Genomic DNA, 21,486 nt, shown 5'->3' on the forward strand with positions numbered 1-21,486 from the left:
GTTTAATGTATAGATATAAAGATGTGCATAAATAGAACAAGAAAGAAAATAAAGATATTTACCACAGTCCTCATAATTGCAACTAGTCATGAAGCTGTAGTTAATATTTATGACTTCTTCTCTCATTATAAACTCAACATTCACCTTCTTTTAAGCACTTCAGCTTTTTATCCATGAGGAGTTTCAGTCCTTTTGGTGTTTCCTATCTCAGCTTGACCTAACCTTATATTATTTTTAGAGCTGAATAGAGAAGCTCTAAGAGGTACACCAGAGCCTACCAAGAATTCTTCCACCTGACCCCAATGTATTTATTACTGTATTATGCCTTGAAAATCAGAATAAATCACCCCAGACAATATAAGAACCTCATTTTCTTTTTGTTAGCTAAATGGCACAAGGAGCTCCAAATGGTCAGGCAAGAGCCTCAACTTCCAATTTTTGGAAACCATTTTTGTTATAAACCAGAAGAATTCAAGGCCAAGCATATGGGAAACAAAAACATGTCATGAGTTGTTCTCTATGGGTAACAGTCAGAGTTGCCCCTCTCACTTCCACTTCTTGTATCCTAGACCAGTGAATTCTGTCTATGGAAGAAATAGCACCATATATTAGCCCCAGGCTTAGCGAAGCATTTACCAATTGGAGCATTTACCAATTCATATGCCAATTCACAAGACATCTCTCAAATTGAGTTTTCAATTATCCATTTCACCTTCCTATAGAGTCATGGATTTCTGAGTGACAAATATATGACATTATATGACATATATTTGTCCTGTGGGTCTTGAGACCTTACTTCACTCCTTTCACATTAACTTAAGTTCTTTGTCATAAGCAATATATTGTGGAGTACTATGCTCATGAATATGGCATTGACTACATCTACGGGTGTATGTGTGGTCCCAGGAGTGGTGAGGGGTCTGCTGATAAAAGCATTGAAGCAGTAAATAAAAATCTATAAACAGAATCTGTTACCAGAATCTATACCCAGCAGTAAAGAAAAACTATAACCAGTGTCTCTTGCCCCCTCCGTTTTGGAAGGGAACAAAAAAAACCTACCTGCAACGAGATGGAAGATGAGAGCCCCTGGAATATAGCACTATACTAGGGGTTCAACATTGATCATCCTTCCTGGAAAGGAAGATCACTCTGCAATGACACTCTGAAGGTCAGACCAAATTTGATAAGAGGAGATCCATATTGTTAAGTCTATATATATCCTCCATCATGTAATTATTTTGTTCAAGAGCCCATAGAGCAACTATAGGACACTGGGGAAATAGATTGTCACTGCATCCACTTAGATTTTTTTAAACAGCCTTATTGAGGTATAATACACACAGCTTATACTTTAAGCATATAGCATACAGTTTAATGGTTTTTACTATATTCACAAATATGTACCACCATCATTCACAGTCAATTTTAGAACATTTTTATCACCCCAAAAAGCAACTCCATACCCTTTGGCTATCACCTTCCAGTCTTGCCATTCCCCTAGCCCTCAGCCCTGGCAACTATTAATCTTTCTGTCTCTATAGAGTTCCCTGTTCTGGATAGACTCATAAAATACATGATTTTTTTTTTGGCCAGCTTCTTTCACTTAACATGTTTTCAAAGTTCATTCAGATTGTAGTATGTATCAGTACTTCATTCCTTTTTGTGGCCAAATAATAGTACATTATATGGATATACCACATATTATTTATCTATTCCTCAGTTGATAGACATTTGGGTAGTTTCTACTTTTTGGCCATTATGAATAATGCTGCTATAAACAGTCATGTAAAAATTTTTGTGTGGGAGTTTTTTTGTTTTTTTTCTTGTTTGTTTTTTTTTTTTGAGAGACAGGATCCTACTCTGTCACCTAGGCTGGAGTGCAGTGGCACAATCATAGCTCACTTTAGTCTTGAACCCCTGGGTTCCAGCAATCCTTCCACCTCAGCCTCCCAAGTAGCAAGGACTATCAGGCATGCGACACCACGCACAGCTGGGCATACATATTTCTCTTCGATATATACCTAGGAGTGGAATTGTTGGGTCTCAGAGTAACTCTATGTTTAATCATTTGAGGAAATGCCAGACTGTTTTCAAAGCATCTGCACTATTTTACATTCCCATCAGCAATATATGAGAGTTTTGATTTTTCCACATTTTTACCAATCTTTTTTGACTATAGCCATCCTAATGGGTATAAAATGGTATCTCATGTGGTTTGTATTTGCATTTACCTGCTAATTAATGATGTTGAGCTTCTTTTTTATGTGTATTGGCTATTTTGTATCTTATCTAGAGAATTGTACATTGAGGTCCTTTGCCCATTTAAAAATGCAATTGTATCTTTTGATTTTTGAGTTGTAAGAGTTTTTATATATTCTGCATACCAATGTCTTATCAGATATATGATTCTCAGCTAGCTCTTCCCATTTTGTGGGTTGTCTTTTTTACTTTCTTGATGGTATCACTTGATACCAAATTTTAAACTTTGATGAAATCCAACTTATCTATTTCTTCTTTTGTTGCTTGTGCTTTTGGTGTCATATCTAAGAATCCTTTGCCAAATCCAAAATCAGGAAGATTTACCTAATATTTTCTTCTAAGAGTTTTATAGTTTTATGTCTTACATTTAAGTCTGATTCACTTTGAGTTAATTTTTGTATATGGTGTGAGGTAAGGGTCCAACATTATTCTTTGACATATGACTATCCAGTTGTCCCAGCACCTTTTGTTGAAAATTATCCCCATTGAGTGTTCTTGGCACACTTGTTGAAAATCGATAGACCATAGAAGCATGGTTTATTTCCAGACTTTCAATTCTATTCTATTGATCTATACATTTATCATTGTGCCCATACCACACTATTTTGATTATTGTTGCTTTGTAGTAAGCTTTGAAATTGGGAAGGGTGAGCCCTCCTCTTTGTATGTCTTTTTCAAGATTGTTTTGTCTATTACGGGTTCCTTACAATTCTCTAACCACCTAGATTTTTTAAGACTGCCTTTCAGTATGAGCCTTTTGCTTTGCATTCATATGGCCACAGAAATATTCACATTCTGTATCGTAGTACTTAGGGATCCATCTATACACCTCTTCTAACTGGTGCAAGGTCCAATTAGATCCAAATTAATTGGATCATGTCCAAAATGCTAGATGTATTTCCCCCCAACTCTCTAATTAGCAAGAGGGTGGAATAGAGTTGAGCAAACTAATTCATGGTAACTCTCACGTTGTTTCTTGGATACATTGAAATTCAAGGCCAATACACTCAACCAGTAATTCTCTAGTTGAGGAAAAGGAGATTTCATGACTAAACTGATGAACAGCAGTGAAGGGAATTCACAGATCAGTTTGATTATTATATTCAAGCCTAGAAATAGGGTCACATTCAAATTAACTTATCAAACAGAGCTTCCTTCAGTCTAAGCCATTAGGCCAGTCAGGTAAGAATAGCCAAAGACGTTGACACAGAATTAGCTCAATTCTATTTAAATTGGGATAGTATTGAGTTAAGAAGGGTTTGTGTGTTTTCTGTATGACCATTCTCCCTAAAAGAATCAGAAAAGAAAAGAAAAGAAAAAAACTTTATTTATTTATTTATTTATTTATTTATTTATTTTTTTTTTTTTTGAGATGGAGTCTCGCTCTGTCGCCCAGGCTGGAGTGCCGTGGCCGGATCTCAGCTCACTGCAAGCTCCGCCTCCCGGGTTTACGCCATTCTCTCGCCTCAGCCTCCCGAGTAGCTGGGACTACAGGCGCCCGCCATCTCGCCCGGCTAATTTTTTGTATATTTTAGTAGAGACGGGGTTTCACCGTGTTAGCCAGGATGGTCTCCATCTCCTGACCTCGTGATCCGCCCGTCTCGGCCTCCCAAAGTGCTGGGATTACAGGCTTGAGCCACCGCGCCCGGCCGAAAAAAACTTTAGACTGGGTCCTTTAAAAAGTCATTTGATTTCAGGCCTCTTAGTAGAAGAGTAAGAAACCCAGTCTATAGCTACTACTCTTGTTGATGCAGTAGTGAGAGAATCACCCATTCGGCTGCCTCCTCACCCCCAGCTTTGCACTCTCTTACCACAGCTCCTAAGAACTTTGAAGGACATATTTCAAAAAACATGTTTCTAGGTCCTCGGGACAGCATGTTCCTGGCATCTGTGATATAGACTAATGAGCCAGCTGCATGCATTGGCTCCTCTGACACCTGTTTTTGAGCAGCAGGATGTTATCTTAGATTAAGAAGTTATGATTTATGGTTTCTATCTAGAGACAAAGCAATATTTTAAAAATAAAACAAAATAAACTTTCTTCAGTTAAAAGCAGCATTTGATACTTAGTGAGATTTCAGTATTATTTGACCCTAGAATTGCTTGGATTAAAAGTAGATGTGAAAGCCAGGTGCGCTGGCTCCATGCCTGTAATCCCAGCGCTTTGGGAGGCCGAGGTGGAGGATCACTTGAGGCAAAGAACAGAGCATTCCAAGCAATGGAACAGCATTTGCAAAGGCCGTCTGGCATAGCAAATGCAAGAGACTGAAAGACAAGCAGTATATTGAAGAAGAGCATGCAGGAAGGGGTCCGTAATGAAGTGAGACTGGAAAGGTAGGGCAGGTACAATAATTTTTTAAAGAGTTGTGACTTCCTCCAGAAAAAAGTAATTTTACTCAGGAGCCATATGATCAGACTTGTGTATAGGAAAGGTCATTTTGACTATATTTGGAGGAACAGGTTGGATGCGGATAAGTGAAGTAGTAGGTTACTAATAATAGTCCACAGGAGACAGAATTTGGCTGATGAAAAGGACTAGAGAAAATTTATTCCTGGAGGGACATTTAGTAAGAAAAATTGGCAGGACCAGGTGATAGATTGGATATAATGGTGAAGAGAACATGTCAAAGACTACCTCTAATTTTCTTGCATGCATAATTAGCTGAATGGGTGAGATGTTTTTGATGGAGTTTGATGAAAAAGACTAGTTTGGTGGGATGCAAGGTAATAGAGATTATGAGTTTGGTTTTGAATATGTTAAGTTTAAGATGCTTTTGAGAGATCCAAGGGACAATCTCTTCAGATCCAAGACTCAAAGGTAAAGTCTATTAGAGACAAAAATTTGTGAGTCATTTCATGCATACAGTACAGTGGGCATTGATAGGATTGCCTAGGGAGAGAGCAGTGAGTGAGAGGCAGTTTTGAGTAAGACCAGACATTGAGGGCTGAGTAAGATCAGATATTGATGCCTGAGTAAGAAAAATCTTAGAAGAAGACTAAGAAGGAATAGCCAAAGAGGTAGGAGGAAATCTGTGGGCTGATACATTCATGAATAGTGTGGGAAGGTAATATTTCAAGGAGAAAGCTGTTAACGAGTAAAGTGCTATGAGGTCAAATAATCTTGACTTGGTCTTGTAATACAATCACAATCAGTGAATGGGTCAAGAAATCTAGCATCACAGATCATAAGTCAGGAGCCCTGTGATGTCTGCAGCTGACTCACTGATAGGCCAATGCCTGAAATATGTGCCTGACTACAAAAGAGACATGTGTATTTAAAGTTAACTATCACATTATTCCAATATAGTTGGAAAGTGGTTTAAAAACTTTTGGTTCCAAATTAAGTAGCCTGGGAGTAGGAAAGTCTCTTCTTCTAAAACACTTAGAAATTCTGGATAAAATAAAACACATTCTCCAAACTCCACAGAGGGGCAATAATGAAAATAAAGGGAATCCTCGGGGGGTCAAAACAAAGTACATGGAAATCAAAGGGGAACCAGAGGATCAACATAGTGACCCAGCTGCCCTGAGGGCATTTGCTGGATGTGGTAACTAGACCCTCAGTGGTAACAGCCACTCCCAGGACAAAAGACAAGGTTTTAGGCCAGCACAAGGCAGGGAGTTATAACTAATACCCCCACAAAAATCTTAGAACCTCCAAGGGCTACACTGTCAATAAAAAGTCAGACTAGCCTGGGTGTGGTGGCATACACCTGTAATCTCAGCTACTCAGGAAGTTGAAGGAGACTCACTTGAGTATAGGAGTTAGAGACCAGTCTGGGCAACATAACGAGATCCTGTCTCAACAAAAACCCCAAAGCAACCAACCAACCAAACAAACAAAAGGCGGACTAAGAAAGCCCTTCCAATAAACTGAGGAAAGTAATTTGTATGTTTCGTCTTTACTCTGCTAAGAATCTAACACCCCCTAAATTTATAAAGGTTTGAGATTCAAATACATGTGCAATTTTCTTTTTTCTTTTTGTTTTTGTTTTTTGATGTGGGTCTCACTATGCCGCACAGGCTGTAGTGCAGTGGCATGATCATAGCTCACTGCAACCTCAGCCTCCCTGGGCTCAGGTGATCCTCCCACCAAGCTGATTTGTCATTATACATAATGTATCTGTATATAATACATTCATTTGATGATTTGTCAAATTTTTACGTTTTTTTCTCCAGCAAAAATAGATCCTCCAGTCATGAATATAACCCAAGTCAATGGATCTTTGTTGATAATTCTCCATGCTCCAAATTTACCATATAGATACCAAAAGGAAAAAAATATATCTATAGAAGATTACTATGAACTAGTATACCGAGTTTTTATAATAAACAATTCACTAGAAAAGGTAAGTTCAGATGAATAGATATATTTAGTGTTTTTTCTTTTGTTTATTTAACCAATATTTTGGTCATATGAGATGCTCTCTTCTGCTACTCTGCCTCCTCTTATTTTTCCTTATCTTTAATTTCTTCTTACTCTTAACCAGTATTGATCCACCGTTGGTGCTGGCATCACCATCAATGTGTGTGTGCCCTTTCCATCCTTCGGTTTGTCTCCACGGTTTTCCCTGCATATCTAAAGATTGGTATTAACAGTATTTAATTCCATGTGACTGCCACAAATAATCATTTTTATGGGCTTTGCACACCTTATTTATTTATTTTTAGACCAGGTCTCACTCTGTCACCCAGGCTGGAGTACAGTGGTGATCATAGCTCACTGTAGCCTCTAACATATGGGCTTAAGTGATCCTCCTGCTTCAACCTCCTGAGGAGCTGGGACTATAAGCATGCACCATCACATCCAGCTTTTTTTTTTTTTTTTTTCTTGTAGAGGCGAGATCTCACTATGTTGCCCAGGCTGGTCTCAAACTCCTGGCCTCAACCAATCCTTCTGCCTTGGTCTCCCAAAGTACTGGGATTGCAGGCATGAGCCACTATGTCCAGCCTCACACCTTATTTTAAAATAGCTTTTGAATCACATGATTATTTTTGCGCCAGTTTTGCTATGTTTTTTTTTTTTTTGACACAGGGTCTGTCTGACTCTGTCATCCACGCTGGAGTGTAGCGATGCAATCACAGCTCACAGTAGCCTCAACATCCTGGGCTCAGATGATCCTCCCACCTCAGCCTCCCAAGTAGCTGGGACTACAGGTGCATGCCATCATACCCAATTATTGTTTTTTGTACTTTTAGTAGGGACAGGCTCTAGCCATGTTGCCTGGGCTGGTCTTAAATTCCTGAGCTCAACTGATCCGCCTGCCTTGGCCTCCCAAACTGCTGGCACTAAAAACATGAGCCACCATGCCCGGCCTTTCTGTGGTATTCTAATCTACCATCGGTGCTTCTGTCTGGACTTGGTGGATAACTGAATTTGTTCCTTTTTTGGTGTCATCTAAGATTAGAGGGTTTTGTTGTAAGGAGCAGAAACCACAGTCCAACTTGTTTAGAAACAAAGGAGGGAGGGATTATTAGGAGATAGGCAAGCAATCTCAGGGACAGAGGCAGGACATGGAGTGCCGGCAGGCTTAGTGGTGACTGGGAAGGGAAACAGAAGTGAGTTCTAAGGGATCCTGCTCTGTCTCTTGGACTTTCTGTCTCTCTGTGGCCACAGTTGCATGCCTGCAGTTATCTCTGCTCATCTCGCTGCACACCATTCTCGCTGCACACTTCAAATTCTTAAAAAGAAGGCCAAGGCCGGGCGCGGTGGCTCAAGCCTGTAATCCCAGCACTTTGGGAGGCCGAGACGGGCGGATCACGAGGTCAGGAGATCGAGACCATCCTGGCGAACACAGTGAAACCCCGTCTCTACTAAAAATACAAAAAAAAAAACTAGCCGGGCGAGGTGGCGGGCGCCTGTAGTCCCAGCTTCTGGGAGGCTGAGGCAGGAGAATGGCGTAAACCCGGGAGGCGGAGCTTGCAGTGAGCTGAGATCCGGCCACTGCACTCCAGCCTGGGCGACAGAGCGAGACTCCGTCAACAAAAAAAAAAAAAAAAAAAAAAAAAAAAGAAGGCCAAGTACTTTGGGAGGCCGAGACGGGCGGATCACGAGGTCAGGAGATCGAGACCATCCTGGCGAACACTGTGAAACCCCATCTCTACTAAAAAAAATACAAAAAACTAGCCGGGCGAGGTGGCGGGCGTCTGTAGTCCCGCTACTCGGGAGGCTGAGGCAGGAGAATGGCGTGAACCCGGGAGGCGGAGCTTGCAGTGAGCTGAGATCGGCCACTGCACTCCAGCCCCGGCGACAGAGCAAGACTCCGTCTCAAAAAAAAAAAAAAAAAAAAAAAAAAGAAGCCAAGTGGGGTGGCTCATGCCTGTAATCCCAGCACTTTGGGAGGCTGAGGCAGGCAGATCATTCGAGGTCAGGAGTTCAAGACCTGCCTGGCCAACATGGTGAAACTCCGTCTCTACTGAAAGTACAAAAATTAGCCTGGCGTGGTGGTGTGCGTCTGTTATCCCAGCTACTTGGTAGGCTGAGGTACGAGAATGCCTTGAACCTGAGAGGTAGAGGTTGCTGTGAGTCAAGATAGTGCCACTGCACTCCAGGCTGGGCGATGGAGTGAAACTGTGTCTCATAAAACAAACAAAATTCTTTTTTTTTTTTTTGAGACAGAGTCTTGCTCTGTCGCCCGGGCTGGAGTGCAGTGGCCGGATCTCAGCTCACTGCAAGCTCCGCCTCCCAGGTTTACGCCTCAGCCTCCGAGTAGCTGGGACCACAGGCGCCCGCCACCTCGCCCGGCTAGTTTTTTGTATTTTTTAGTAGAGACGGGGTTTCACCGTGTTAGCCAGGAGGGTCTCGATCTCCTGACCTCGTGATCCGCCCGTCTCGGCCTCCCAAAGTGCTGGGATTAAAGGCTTGAGCCACCGCGCCCGGCCCAAAATTCTTAAAAAGAAGACTCTGACCACAGGGTCAACCAGCCAGCAGCCCTCAAGGAGAAGTCAAGTTGCACCTACACAGCTACTTGCCTTGTCCCTTTACCTTTACCTAGGCTATGGCCTAGGACTCTAGGAAAGAAGGGTGTGTCTGGGAAGAAACCCCACAACCCATCTACTGCTGTGACCATGTACAACTTGTTAATTTAAACAAAAATACAACTGTGACTTACTGACAGCCATTTACCAACTGATTATTTTCTCTCGTGTGTAGGAGCAAAAGGTTTATGAAGGGGCTCACAGAGCTGTTGAAATTGAAGCTCTAACACCACATTCCAGCTACTGTGTAGTGGCTGAAATATATCAGCCCATGTTAGACAGAAGAAGTCAGAGAAGTGAAGAGAGATGTGTGGAAATTCCATGACTTGTGGAATTTGGCACTCAGCAATGTGGAAATTCTGAAGCTCCCTGAGAATGGGATGACTCGTGTTTGAAGGATCTTATTTAAAGTTGTTTTTGTATTTTCTTAAAGCAATATTCACTGTTACACCTTGAGGACTTCTTTGTTTACCCATTCTTTCATCCTTCATATTTCATTTGTAAACTATATTTGAATGACATTCCCCCAAAAAATTGAAATGTAAAGATGAGGCAGAGAATAAAGGGTTCTATGAAATTTGGAACTTGATTTCTGAATGTAACATCCCTAATAACAACCTTCATTCTAAGACAGCAAAATAAAAATTTAACAACCAATGAAGAGTATTTAAGAAAATGTTGAAATAATTTTTTTTAAATAGCGTTACAGACTGAAGCAATCCTGAAGCAATCGGTTTTCACTTTCTTCTTGAGCCACTTAAATTGACATTGCTATGACAATTTAAAATTTCTATATGGATGAATATTTTTCATGCATTTCTATTTTATATGAATATACTTTTTATGTATTTATTATTATTAAATATTTCTACTTAATGAATCAAAATTTTGTTTTAAATTCTACTTTATGTAAATAAGAACAGGTGTTGGGGAAAAAAACTTATGATTTCTAGATTGATATCTGAATTAAAACTATTAACAACAAGGAAGTCTACTCTATACAATTGTCCCTCATTTAAAAGATGTATTAAGGTTTTCTTTTCTACGTTTGTTTTTGTTTTGTTTAGTTTTTAATCCTGTCTTAGAATAATTTATCTTTATCCTCAAAATTAAATGTAATTTTTTTAGTGACAAAGAAGAAAAGAGACCTCATTACTCAACCCTTCTGGCCAAGCATGTCTTGCTTGTAGTGCCTTCCTCATCTCTATACAGGAGGATCCCATGAATGATGGTTTATTGGGAACTGCTGGGGTCCATGCAGAGCACTCAGCTTGAAGCTGGAAGCACACAGTGGGTAGTAGGAGAAGGACTGGTGTTGGTGGGTGCCTACAGAGATTATAGAACTAAACAAAGCCCTCCAAACTTGCCCCTCCTGCCCACTGCCTCTCCTGAGTAGAAATCTGGTGACCTAAGGCTCAGTGTGGTCAACAGAAAGTTGCCTTCTTCACTTCAGGCTAAGTCTTTATTATGTTTAAGGTTGTCTTTCTAGTGAGGAGATACATATCAGAGAACATTTATACAATTCCCCATGAAAATTGCTCCAAAGTATGATTAACAATATAGTCAGGGTTTCTGGTTATATACAAGTACTCAGTGATAAATGGATTAAAAAATATTCAGAAATGTATTGGGGGCTGGAGGAGAATAAGAGGCAGAGCAAGAGCTAGAGAATTGGTTTCCTTGCTTTCCTGTATGCTCAGAAAACATTGATTTGAGCATAGACGCAGAGACTGAAAAAAAAATTTACTTTGATCTCTGTTTTTGAATTATTATTTATATCTTGCTTACTAACTTTTTTGCCTTTTGTCCTCTTGTGGGGAGGGCGATGAATAAAGAGTAGTGGGGTGGGTGGGGAGTAAGTAAAATTTCAAACAGCATTTTAGTGAATGCAATTCAGTAGTCCTGAAGCCTGATTTAATAAAACAAAATTCATTTATGGTTGTTTCATGAAACTTATTAGATATCATCAAATTTTGTTTGTATGTTGTTCGCCTTGCTCTGGTTTTGCTTTTGTGCTTAGGCAAGTGCAAAATACTATGTGAAAATCATAATTGTCATCTTCTTCATTGTGTTAGGGATATATTGTCACACGATTTCAATAAATCCTTTAATTTTTTGCTTTACATTTTAGAATATTTGTTATTTGAGCTTTTAAAAGAAGAATACAATGTTTACGTCTGCCAGATGAAATTCCAGTTAAACATCTGAGGCCCACACGAAGTTCCAACTAGGAAGGAGCAAACAGTGTTGAGCCCGACTGAGCTTGCCCTGTGATCAAATACAATCCCAGCCTTACAGCTGCTCAGGCCAAAAGCGTTGAGGTTATCTTTGTCTCCCCGCTTTTTTTCACATCGTATATATTCAATGCACCAATAAATTCTATTGATCTACCTCCAAAATACAACACTTTTCAGAACTACCTATTCCAGGCCGCCATCCAGAAATCTCCTCTGGATGGTCACTATGGCTACCTCACTGGTGTCCCCAATTTGCTTGTCTCCTTCCAGTTTTGTCTTAACAGGGCGGCCGGCATGAGCCTTGGAACATAAATCAGATCATGTCACTTTCCTGCTCTAAAACCACCAATGGCTTCCCATCTCATAAAGGTAAAAACCAAAGTCTTTATAATGGCCTCCAAGATGCTGTATGACCTGTTTCCTTTCCTCATAATCTCTCCGTCCTCACTCTCTAATTCTCACCTTGCTCACTCTGCTCCAGCACACAGACCCCTTGTTTGCCCTCAAATACAAATGCCTTAGGCTTCTGGATTTTTGCACCTGCTATTTGCTGGAAGGCTATATCCCCAGGTTTCCACAGATTCACTTCCTCACCTCTGTCAGATCTTTGCTGGAAGACTGCCTTATCAGTGAGGCTAACTTCAGTATTCAATTTAAAATTGCAACCTACCCTCTGCAATGATCTGTACCACTCAGTTTCCTTCCTGGCACTTAAATCACCTGGCATGCTATAGTTTGCTTGTTGACCTTGTTTATTGTTTATCTTCCTACTCTTCCACTAGAATGTAAAGGCACGTTTCTAGTTCTTTTTCCACAGCCATATCTTCATTATCTATAACAGAACTTGGTACCTACTAGACAATTAGTATTTGCTGGATAAATTAATGAAGCAAGAGTAGAAGCACTGAGAGCATGAGAGGGGTGGGTCAGGAGATCAGGAGGGAGGCTTTTCTTGTAATTTCTTACAACTGGCTGCCTCATCTTCCTCCGTGGGTAAGGGTGGGAAAGTGAGCCATTTTTTACCGGGATGCAGACACCAACATGTGCAGAGACCAGATCTCATGCAGTTCTGGTGCCACAGCAGAGAGCAATTCTAGAATAATCATTCTTCCTCCAACTGAGTGTCACTTCCTAGGTATTGTTTCTTCTCCCTGGCTGGTGCTTAAGTCCAGAAGTCCTGTCCAAGATTTTCTTCAAAAGAAGAGAGGGAGTAAAATTGGGTATGGAAAAAAGACATATCCATACTGACAAAAAAGAATTTTAGAGTCTTCTCTAAAAAGGTTGAGGCAAGTAGATAAAACCATGAAAAACCAGGATGCCCTATGTGAGGGTTAATATTGAGTGCCAACTTGATTGGATTGAAGTATTATTCCTGGATGTGTCTACGAGTGTATTGTCAATAGAGATTAACATTTGAGTCAGTGACTGGGAGAGGCAAACCCACCCTCAACCTAGGTGGGCACCATCTGAGCAGCAGCCAGCGCAGCTAGAGTAAAGCAGGTAGAAGAAGATGGAAAGAACAGACTTGCTGAGCCTTCTGGCCTCCACCTTTCTCCCATGCTGGATGCTTCCCGCCCTCGAACATCAGACTCCAAGTTCTTCAGCTTTTGGACTCCTGGACTTAAACCAGTGGCTTGCCATGGGCTCTCAGGCCTTCAGCCACAGACTGAAGGCTGCACTGTCACTTCTGAGGTTTTGAGACTCGGACTGGCTTCCCTGCTCCTCAGCTTGCACACGGCCTATTGTGGGACTTCATTTTGTGACTGTGTGAGTCAATACTCCTTAATAAACTCCCTTTCATGTATACATCTATCCTATCAGTCCTGTCCCTCAAGAAACCCTGACTAATACACCCGATAGGCAGATGAGCCTATTTCACCTGGGGTTAGATCAAAGTTGTTTGAGGGAGGGGGCAACAGAAGAGAGCTAACTTCTTTTGTGCCAATGAGACTGAAGGAAAGATTCCAATAGACACACAAGATGTAATACGGAAATTTGGAGAAATGGTTCAACAGGGAACACACAGCTCCTAGTGAGGATTAAGCACCCCCAGTCCTTACATTCCCCTGTGAAGACAGGGCTGTGGCTACTGCCAGTTGCTTGGAATAACGCTCTGGCATGTGAGAGGCCCTCTTTGCCATCCTCACAGGGATTTGAAGCCCCTGGGTTCTCCCTCACCTGTCTTTTGAGGGGTCTGGCTAAAGGTCTGCCTGCTCACAGGAGCAAGCAAATGGTGACAAATAGTCTCACCCCAATCCTGCAAACTGGCTGTGAGAGGGGATATAGTGATGGTCGTTTCCTCAGGCATATTTCTCAGCAAGTTTAGGCTTTGGCCTGCCCAAGGTGACACTTGCACGTACGCTGTTTTCTATTTCTTCATACTGCCTACAAGGTAGTCATGATTGTTTCTACTTTACAGGTGAGCCTCTGATGGTTTGAGAGATTTGCCAAGGTCTGGAAACCGTATCTGTCTAATTCCACAGCTTATTCTCTTTCTATCAGACCCTTTAGAACTTCCTCTCAGCCTTTGTAGAGATTTCCCTTTAGTCTCTTAATTAAAATTTCTTTTTAAAATGTCAGTTTTGCCCTGTTGAACTCTGGGACTCCTCTTCCTGTATGTTGAAGGGTGAGTGTTAGATAAGAGAGCATGGGACAGGGAGATCTGATAAGGCAGCTGGTCAGGTGGTGGGTGGCTGTCTGCTCTCAGGGACAAAGAAGAGCAGTGCCTTAAAGAGCCTATTTGTTGGCCAGGTGCAGTGGCTCATGCCTGTAATCCCAGCACGTTGGGAGGCTGAGGCAGGTGGATTACGAGGTTAAGAGATTGAGACCATCGGGCCAACATGGTGAAACCCTGTCTTTACTAAAAATACAAAAATTAACTGGGTGTGGTGGCACGCAACTCTAGTCCCAGCTACTCAGGAGGCTGAGGCAGGAGAATTGCCTGAACCTGGAAGGCAGAGGGTGCAAAGAGCCAAGATCGCACCACTGCACTCCAGCCTGGTGACAGAGCACGACTCCGTCTCAAAAAAAAAAAAAAAAAAAAAGGCAAAGAATCTATTTATCCAGCATTAACGGAGGTACATATGGATGCTCCTCAACTTACAATGAGGTTACATCCTGATGAATCCATCGTAAGTCAAAAAATCTTAAGTCAAACCATAGTAAGTTGGAGGCCATCTGTACTCACTAGAAAGAGCTCTGAAGTCTACACAATTACTGGCAAACATTCACTCATTGCTAAGTTCCATATCTAACTAGCTTTAAAAAAAAAAGATTGTATTGCGTATATTTAAGGTATAAAATGTGATGTTATAAGATGCATGTGTGTAGTAAAATGGTTACTACAGTGGAACAAATCAATGTATTCATCTTCTCAGTTACCATTTGATATAATTTGTCCCCTCCAAACCTCATGTTGAAATGTGATCCCCAGTGCTGGAGGTGAGGCTTGGTCGGAGGTGTTTAGGTCCTGGGGGCAGATCTTTCATGAATGGCTTGGTGTCCTCTTTGCAGTAATGAATGGGTTCTTTCTGTTTGTTCACATGAAAGCTGATTCTTAAACAGCCTGGGAACTTACCCCTTGCTCTCTTGCTCCCACCTTCATCATGCGACACATCTGCTACCCTTCACCCACCACCATGACTGAAAGCTTCCTGAAGCTTTCATCAGAAGCAGAAGCCGCCGTGTGTGGAACCATGAGCCTCTTGTACAGTTTGTAGAATGGTGAGCCAAATCAATCTCTTTTCTTTATAAATCACCTAGCCTCAGGTATTCCTGTATAGCAATGCAAAATGAGCTAATATACCATGTTTCCCCTTGTGGCAAGCAACTATAATCTACTTAGTTTAGAAAAAAATCCTGTATATAACACTATTATTAATTTTAATCCACATGTTGTTGTACATCACATTTTTTGACCTGTTTAGTCTATATATTTGCTACTTTGTAACATTTTACCTAGATCTCCCCATTCTCCCCTCCCAGACTTCAGCACTGGTAACTCTGTTTCATTCTCTCTATATATTTGATCTTTTGGGGAGAATACTACATATAAGTGAAATTATACAATAGTTTTCTTTGTGTCTCTGGCTTATTTCTCCTAGTATAATGTCCTCCAGGTCAATCCATGTTGTGAAAAATGGCAAGATTTCCTCATTTTCCTCTTTTTAAAGGCTGAATAATATTCCATTGTATGTATATACCATAGTTTATTCATTGAAGGACATCTAGGTTGTTTCCATATCTTGGCTATAGTGAATAATGCTGCAGTTAACATAGGAGTACAGATATCTTCATGAGGTAATAATTTTATTTCCTTTGGGTATATACCAGAAGATTAATTGCATATAGTAGTTCTATTTTTAATTTCTTTAGGAACCTCCATATTATTTTACATAATGGCTGCATCAATCTCCATTCCCACTAATAGCAACAAGGCTTCCTTTTTCCCCCTCATTAACATTGTTATCTTTTATCTTTTGATAACAGCTATCCTAACAGCTAAGAGGTAGTATCTCATAGTGGTTTTGATTTCATTTCTCTGATAATTAGTAATGTTGGACACTTTTTCAACTAATACTTCCAAAGTATCTGCTGTCCATTCTTATGTCATTTTAGAGAAATGCCTATTCAAGTCATTTGTCCATTTTTTACTGGGTTATGTTTTCTTGTTATTGATTTGTATGAGTTCTTTATAAATCTTAGATATCAACTCCTTATTTGATATAAAGTGTGCAAATATTTTCCCCAGTCTGTAAGTTGTCTTTTCTATTTGTTGACTGTCTCATTTATTGTGCAGGAGCTTTTTAGTGTGATGTAGACCCACTTATCTATTTTTGCTGTTGTAGCCTGGGCTTTTGACGTGATATCCAAAACACAAAAGAAATCATTGCGAAGGCCACTGTAAAGGAGTTTTTCCTCTAAGTTTTTTCCTAAGAGTTTTTTGCTTTAAGGTCTAGTGTTTAGGCCTTTTATCCATTTTGAATTGTTTTGGGTATGGGGTAAGAGTCCAGTTTTATTATTTTGCATATGGAAATCCAGTTTTCCCAGCACCACTTACTGAAGAGACTGTCCTTTCCTCCATTGTTTCTTTTTCATGTCCTTGTCAAAAATTAGTTGACTATACATGTTTGGATTTATTTATGGGCTTCCTATTCTGTTCCACTGGTCTATGTGTCCATTTTTTCCCAGTACCATTTTATTTTGATTAGTATAGCTTTGTAATATAATTTTAAATTAAAAAGTGTGACATCTCCAACTTAGTTTTTCCTCTCAGGATTGTTCTGACTATTTAGGATCTTTTTTGGATTTATACAAATTTTAGGATTTGTTTTGTCTATTTCTGTCAAGAATGACATTGAGACTTTGATCAAGATTGCATTGCAACTATATATTGCTTTAAATAGCATAGGACATTTTTAACAATATTCATTCTTCTCATCCATGTGCATGGACTATCTTTCCATTTATTTGTGTCCTCTCCAATTGCATTCATTAATGTTTTATCATTTTCAATGTAGAGTTATTTTACCACCTTGGTTAAATTTGTTCCTAAGTATTTTTTTGATACCGTCATAAATGGGATTGTTTTCTTGATTTCTTTTTCAGCTGGGTCACTATTTGTGTAAGGAAATGCCATGGACTTTTGCATGTTGACTTTGTATCCTACAACTTTACTGAATTCGTGTATTAGATCTAATAGTTTTTTGGTGGCGTCTTTGGGGTTCTCTACTTACAAGATCATGCCATCTGCAAATGGAGATAATTTTACTTCTTTCTTTCTGGATTGAATACTTTTTATTTCTTGAGAGTACTTTTGGTACTGTGTAGAATAAAAAAGTGGACATCCTTGCCTTTACCAGATCTTAGAAAAAAAGCTTTGAGTTTCTTCACGTTGATTATGATACTAGCTGTGGATTTTTCATAAATAGCCTTTATTATGTTGAGGAAATTTCTTATACCTAAACTGTTAAGAGTTTTTATTGAAAAAGGATGTTGAACTTTGTTAAATGCTTTCCCTGCATCTATTGATATGATCATGTGGATTGGGTCTTTCTACCTGTTAATGTTATGTATCACACTGATTGACTTGCACTGATTGACTTGCCTATGCTCAACCAGCCTCCCATGCCAGGGATAAATCCCACTTGATCATGAGGTATAACATGTTTGGTGCATTGTTAAATTTGATTTGCTAATATTTCATTAAGGATTTTTGCATCAATGTGCATCAGTGCTATTGACCTGTACTTTTCTTTTTATGTGGTATCTTTGCCTGGCTTAGGTATCGATATGATGTTGGCTTCATAAAATGTGTTAGGGAGTATTCCTTCCAGCTCTATTTTTGAAAGAGTTTAAGAAATATTGGGGTTCATTTTTCTTTGAGAGTTTGGTAGAATTCAGCTTTAAAAGCCATCAACTGGTCCTGGGTTTGCTTTGTTGGGACGTTTTTAATAACTACTGTAATCTCTTTGTTTATTATTATATTCAGACTTTCTATTTCTTCCTGATTCAACCTTGGTAGGTTGTATTTGTCTAAGAATGTATTCATTTCCTACAGGTTATCAAATTTGCTGGCATATAATTGATCACAATAGTCAGTCCCTTATGATCCTTTTTATTTCTGAGGCATCTGTTGTAATGTTTCCACTTTCATTTCTGACTTTACATATTTGTCTTCTTTCTTTTTTTCTTAATCTGCCTATGGGTTTGTTAAATTTTTTTTCAGAAAAATTTTAACCACTTTTCTATTCTCTATTTGATTTATCTCTATTCTCATCTTTATTATTTCCTTCTTTCTGCTAAATTTGGGTTTAGTTTGTTCATTTTTCTAGTTCCTTGAGGCACAATGTTAAGCTGCTTATTTGGGATTTTTCTTACTTTTTAACACAGGTACTTATTGCTGTGAGCTTCTCCCCTAGAACTGCTTTGGCTGCATTTCATAGGTTTTAGTATGTTGAATGTGCTACTAAAATAAGATTAGAGATAAAAGAGTTAAGAATAGATTAAGTAGCAATATCCATCATATACCCATCAAAAATATAACATTGATATGCAACACTTGCAGGGAACTAAAAAAGAAGAAAAAGATATAATATCAAACTAATGCTAATATTATTCCAATAAAAAATCACAGTTTTGTATTCTCATCAGTTCATCATTTTTCTCTTTTTCTTCTTTTTCTTGAGACAGAGTCTTGCTCTGTTGCCCAGGCTAGAGTGCAGTGGCATGATCTCAGCTCACTGCAACCTATGCCTCCCGGGTTCAAGCAATTCTCCTGCCTCAGCCTCCTGAGTAGTTTGGATTACAGGCACCTGCCACCACACCCGGCTAATTTTTGTATTTTTAGTAGAGACGGGGTTTCATCATCTTGGCCAGGCTGGTTTCGAACTCTGGACCTCATGATAAACCCACCTTTGCCTCCCAAAGTGCTGGGATTACAGGTATGAGCCACTGTGCCTGGCCCATCATTTGTCTTAATTAATTCTTGCCTCACTGGATATTGAGGAGCAGTCTAGTTTCAAGAGTTCATGTCTTTCTGGACTGGAAAAAGTTCTGGAAATCTTAGTCCCATGGAACAGTCTGACAGTTGTCTAAGTAATGTCCACTCAGAAACCATGTTTGCATGAGTCCAGTCTTGCAAGTAACAATAGGAGTAGAAGTTTCTGGAAGAGTTCTTTCCGCTAAATTTCTGAAACTATCCTTTTTTGATAACAATCCATTTCTAGAATTGTAGCTTATAGCACAGCCTTCAGGCAAGTATAAGAGAAGGGCTGAGACCACTGGTTTATAAGAAGACAGACTGGATGCAGTTATTGTAATGACTAACAAAATCAGAATGAAGGACAGTAAAATTTTCTACTAGGGTATAATACATAATTACTTTCTGAGGATTTGATCAATGTTTCCCCTGAAGATAAGAATAGTCTATAAACAGAGTTTTTAACAAATATCCAGGGCTTGCCAATCCATCCTGCCAAGTTGTAACAAGCTCTGAAACAGACTTATCAGTAAGACGTTACCAGCACAGAACTAATCTAGGAAAAGCTGAGCCTCATTTATTTAACCTTTTCCATGCCACTCTTACGATAGCATTGAACGAGTTAAGAAAAATAGACCACCCCAAATTAATTATTTTTAGCCCCCCAAACCCGAGAGAAACAAGAAATGGGGAAAGGATTCCCTATTTAATAAGTGGTGCTGGGAAAATTGGCTAGCCGTAAGTAGAAAGCTGAAACTGGATCCTTTCCTTACTCCTTATACGAATATTAATTCAAGGTGGATTAGAGACTTAAATGTTAGACCTAATACCATAAAAACCCTAGAAGAAAATCTAGGTAGTATTATTCAGGACATAGGCATGGGCAAGGACTTCATGTCTAAAACACCAAAAGCAACGGCAGCAAAAGCCAGAATTGACAAATGGGATCTAATTAAACTAAAGAGCTTTTGCACAGCAAAAGAAACTACCATCAGAGTGAACAGGCAACCTACAGAATGGGAGAAAATTTTTGCAATCAACTCATCTGACAAAGGGCTAATATCCAGAACCTACAAAGAACTCAAACAAATATACAAGAAAAAAACAAACAACCCCATCAAAAAGTGGGCAAAGGATATGAACAGACATTTCTCAAAAGAAGACATTCATACAGTCAACAGACACATGAAAAAATGCTCATCATCACTCGCCATCAGAGAAATGCAAATCAAAACCACAATGAGATACCATCTCACACCAGTTAGAATGGCAATCATTAAAAAGTCAGGAAACAACAGGTGTTGGAGAGGATGTGGAGAAATAGGAACACTTTTACACTGTTGGTGGGATTGTAAACTAGTTCAACTATTATGGAAAACAGTATGGCGATTCCTCAAGGATCTAGAACTAGATGTACCATATGACCCAGCCATCCCACTACTGGGTATATACCCAAAGGATTATAAATTATTCTACTACAAAGACACATGCACACGTATGTTTATTGCGGCATTATTCACAATAGCAAAGACTTGGAATCAACCCAAATGTCCATCTGTGACAGACTGTATTAAGAAAATGTGGCACATATACACCATGGAATATTATGCAGCCATAAAAAAGGATGAGTTTGCGTCCTTTGTAGGGACATGGATGCAGCTGGAAACCATCATTCTTAGCAAACTATCACAAGAAGAGAAAACCAAACACCGCATGTTCTCACTCATAGGTGGGAACTGAACAATGAGATCACTTGGACTCGGGAAGGGGAACATCACACACTGGGGCCTATCATGGGGAAGGGGGAGGGGGGAGGGATTACATTGGGAGTTATACATGATATAAATGATGAATTGATGGGTGCTGACGAGTTGATGGATGCAGCACACCAACATGGCACAAGTATACATATGTAACAAACCTGCATGTTATGCACATGTACCCTAGAACTTAAAGTATAATAAAAAAAAAGAAAAAAAAAAAGAAAAATAGACCACCCCAAAGTTAATTATTTTTAGCCCCCCACTTTTTATAAAGTTAAATAAACAAACAAATCAATTTTTAATCTGGGAAGAACCTCAGAGGAACCCCACAGTTTGTTTAGGTGCAAAACGTTTTTAAGAAAAAAAAATTTATGAATCTAAGATATGATCTTGGGAAGGCAAAACTGAAACAACATAGGTGGATGTGTTGAAGGATTGTGATTGAATAAAATAATAATCAGATTTTAGCCAGGGCCAGATTTCCATTTTAGAAACATCACTCTGGCTGTAATATGAAAGTTAGATGGAGGAGGTAACACTAGAGAGGAGACCAGGCAGGAAGTCAGTGGCAAACCCTGACAGTGGACACACAGCCATGGTGTCCAAGGTTTTGGACTAAAATCCCACCCTCTTCAGCAAATAACTAGTGTCATTCTGGAAAACGTCTATTGGCTTATTACTCACCCTGAGAGAGGCTGAAAGCCTGACCGGGGGGTCCCCTGGGACCATGTGGCCCATACTTCTCATCGTGAATGGGTCTTCTCTGGAC

At 39.7% G+C, this 21,486-nt stretch overlaps 1 protein-coding gene across 2 annotated transcripts in view; it reads left to right on the forward strand.

The window, feature by feature from the left end:
• The window catches only part of IL22RA2 (interleukin 22 receptor subunit alpha 2), a 29,102-nt gene extending 17,742 nt beyond the window's left edge, over positions 1 to 11,360 (forward strand). Inside the window, exons 5-6 of one of the 2 annotated variants that reach the window (XM_033235336.1) lie at positions 6,439 to 6,608; positions 9,413 to 10,226. In XM_033235336.1, coding sequence (XP_033091227.1) covers positions 6,439 to 6,608; positions 9,413 to 9,562 — 320 coding nt within the window. In that variant the 3' untranslated portion in view covers positions 9,563 to 10,226. Of the gene's footprint in view, positions 1 to 6,438; positions 6,609 to 9,412 lie in introns of both variants that reach the window. The other variant, XM_033235337.1, reaches the window with a different exon arrangement.
• The last annotated feature ends 10,126 nt before the right edge of the window (positions 11,361 to 21,486 follow it).

This window comes from Trachypithecus francoisi, unplaced genomic scaffold (assembly GCF_009764315.1).
Source record: "Trachypithecus francoisi isolate TF-2019V2 unplaced genomic scaffold, Tfra_2.0 Lachesis_group15, whole genome shotgun sequence".
NCBI lineage: Eukaryota > Metazoa > Chordata > Mammalia > Primates > Cercopithecidae > Trachypithecus > Trachypithecus francoisi.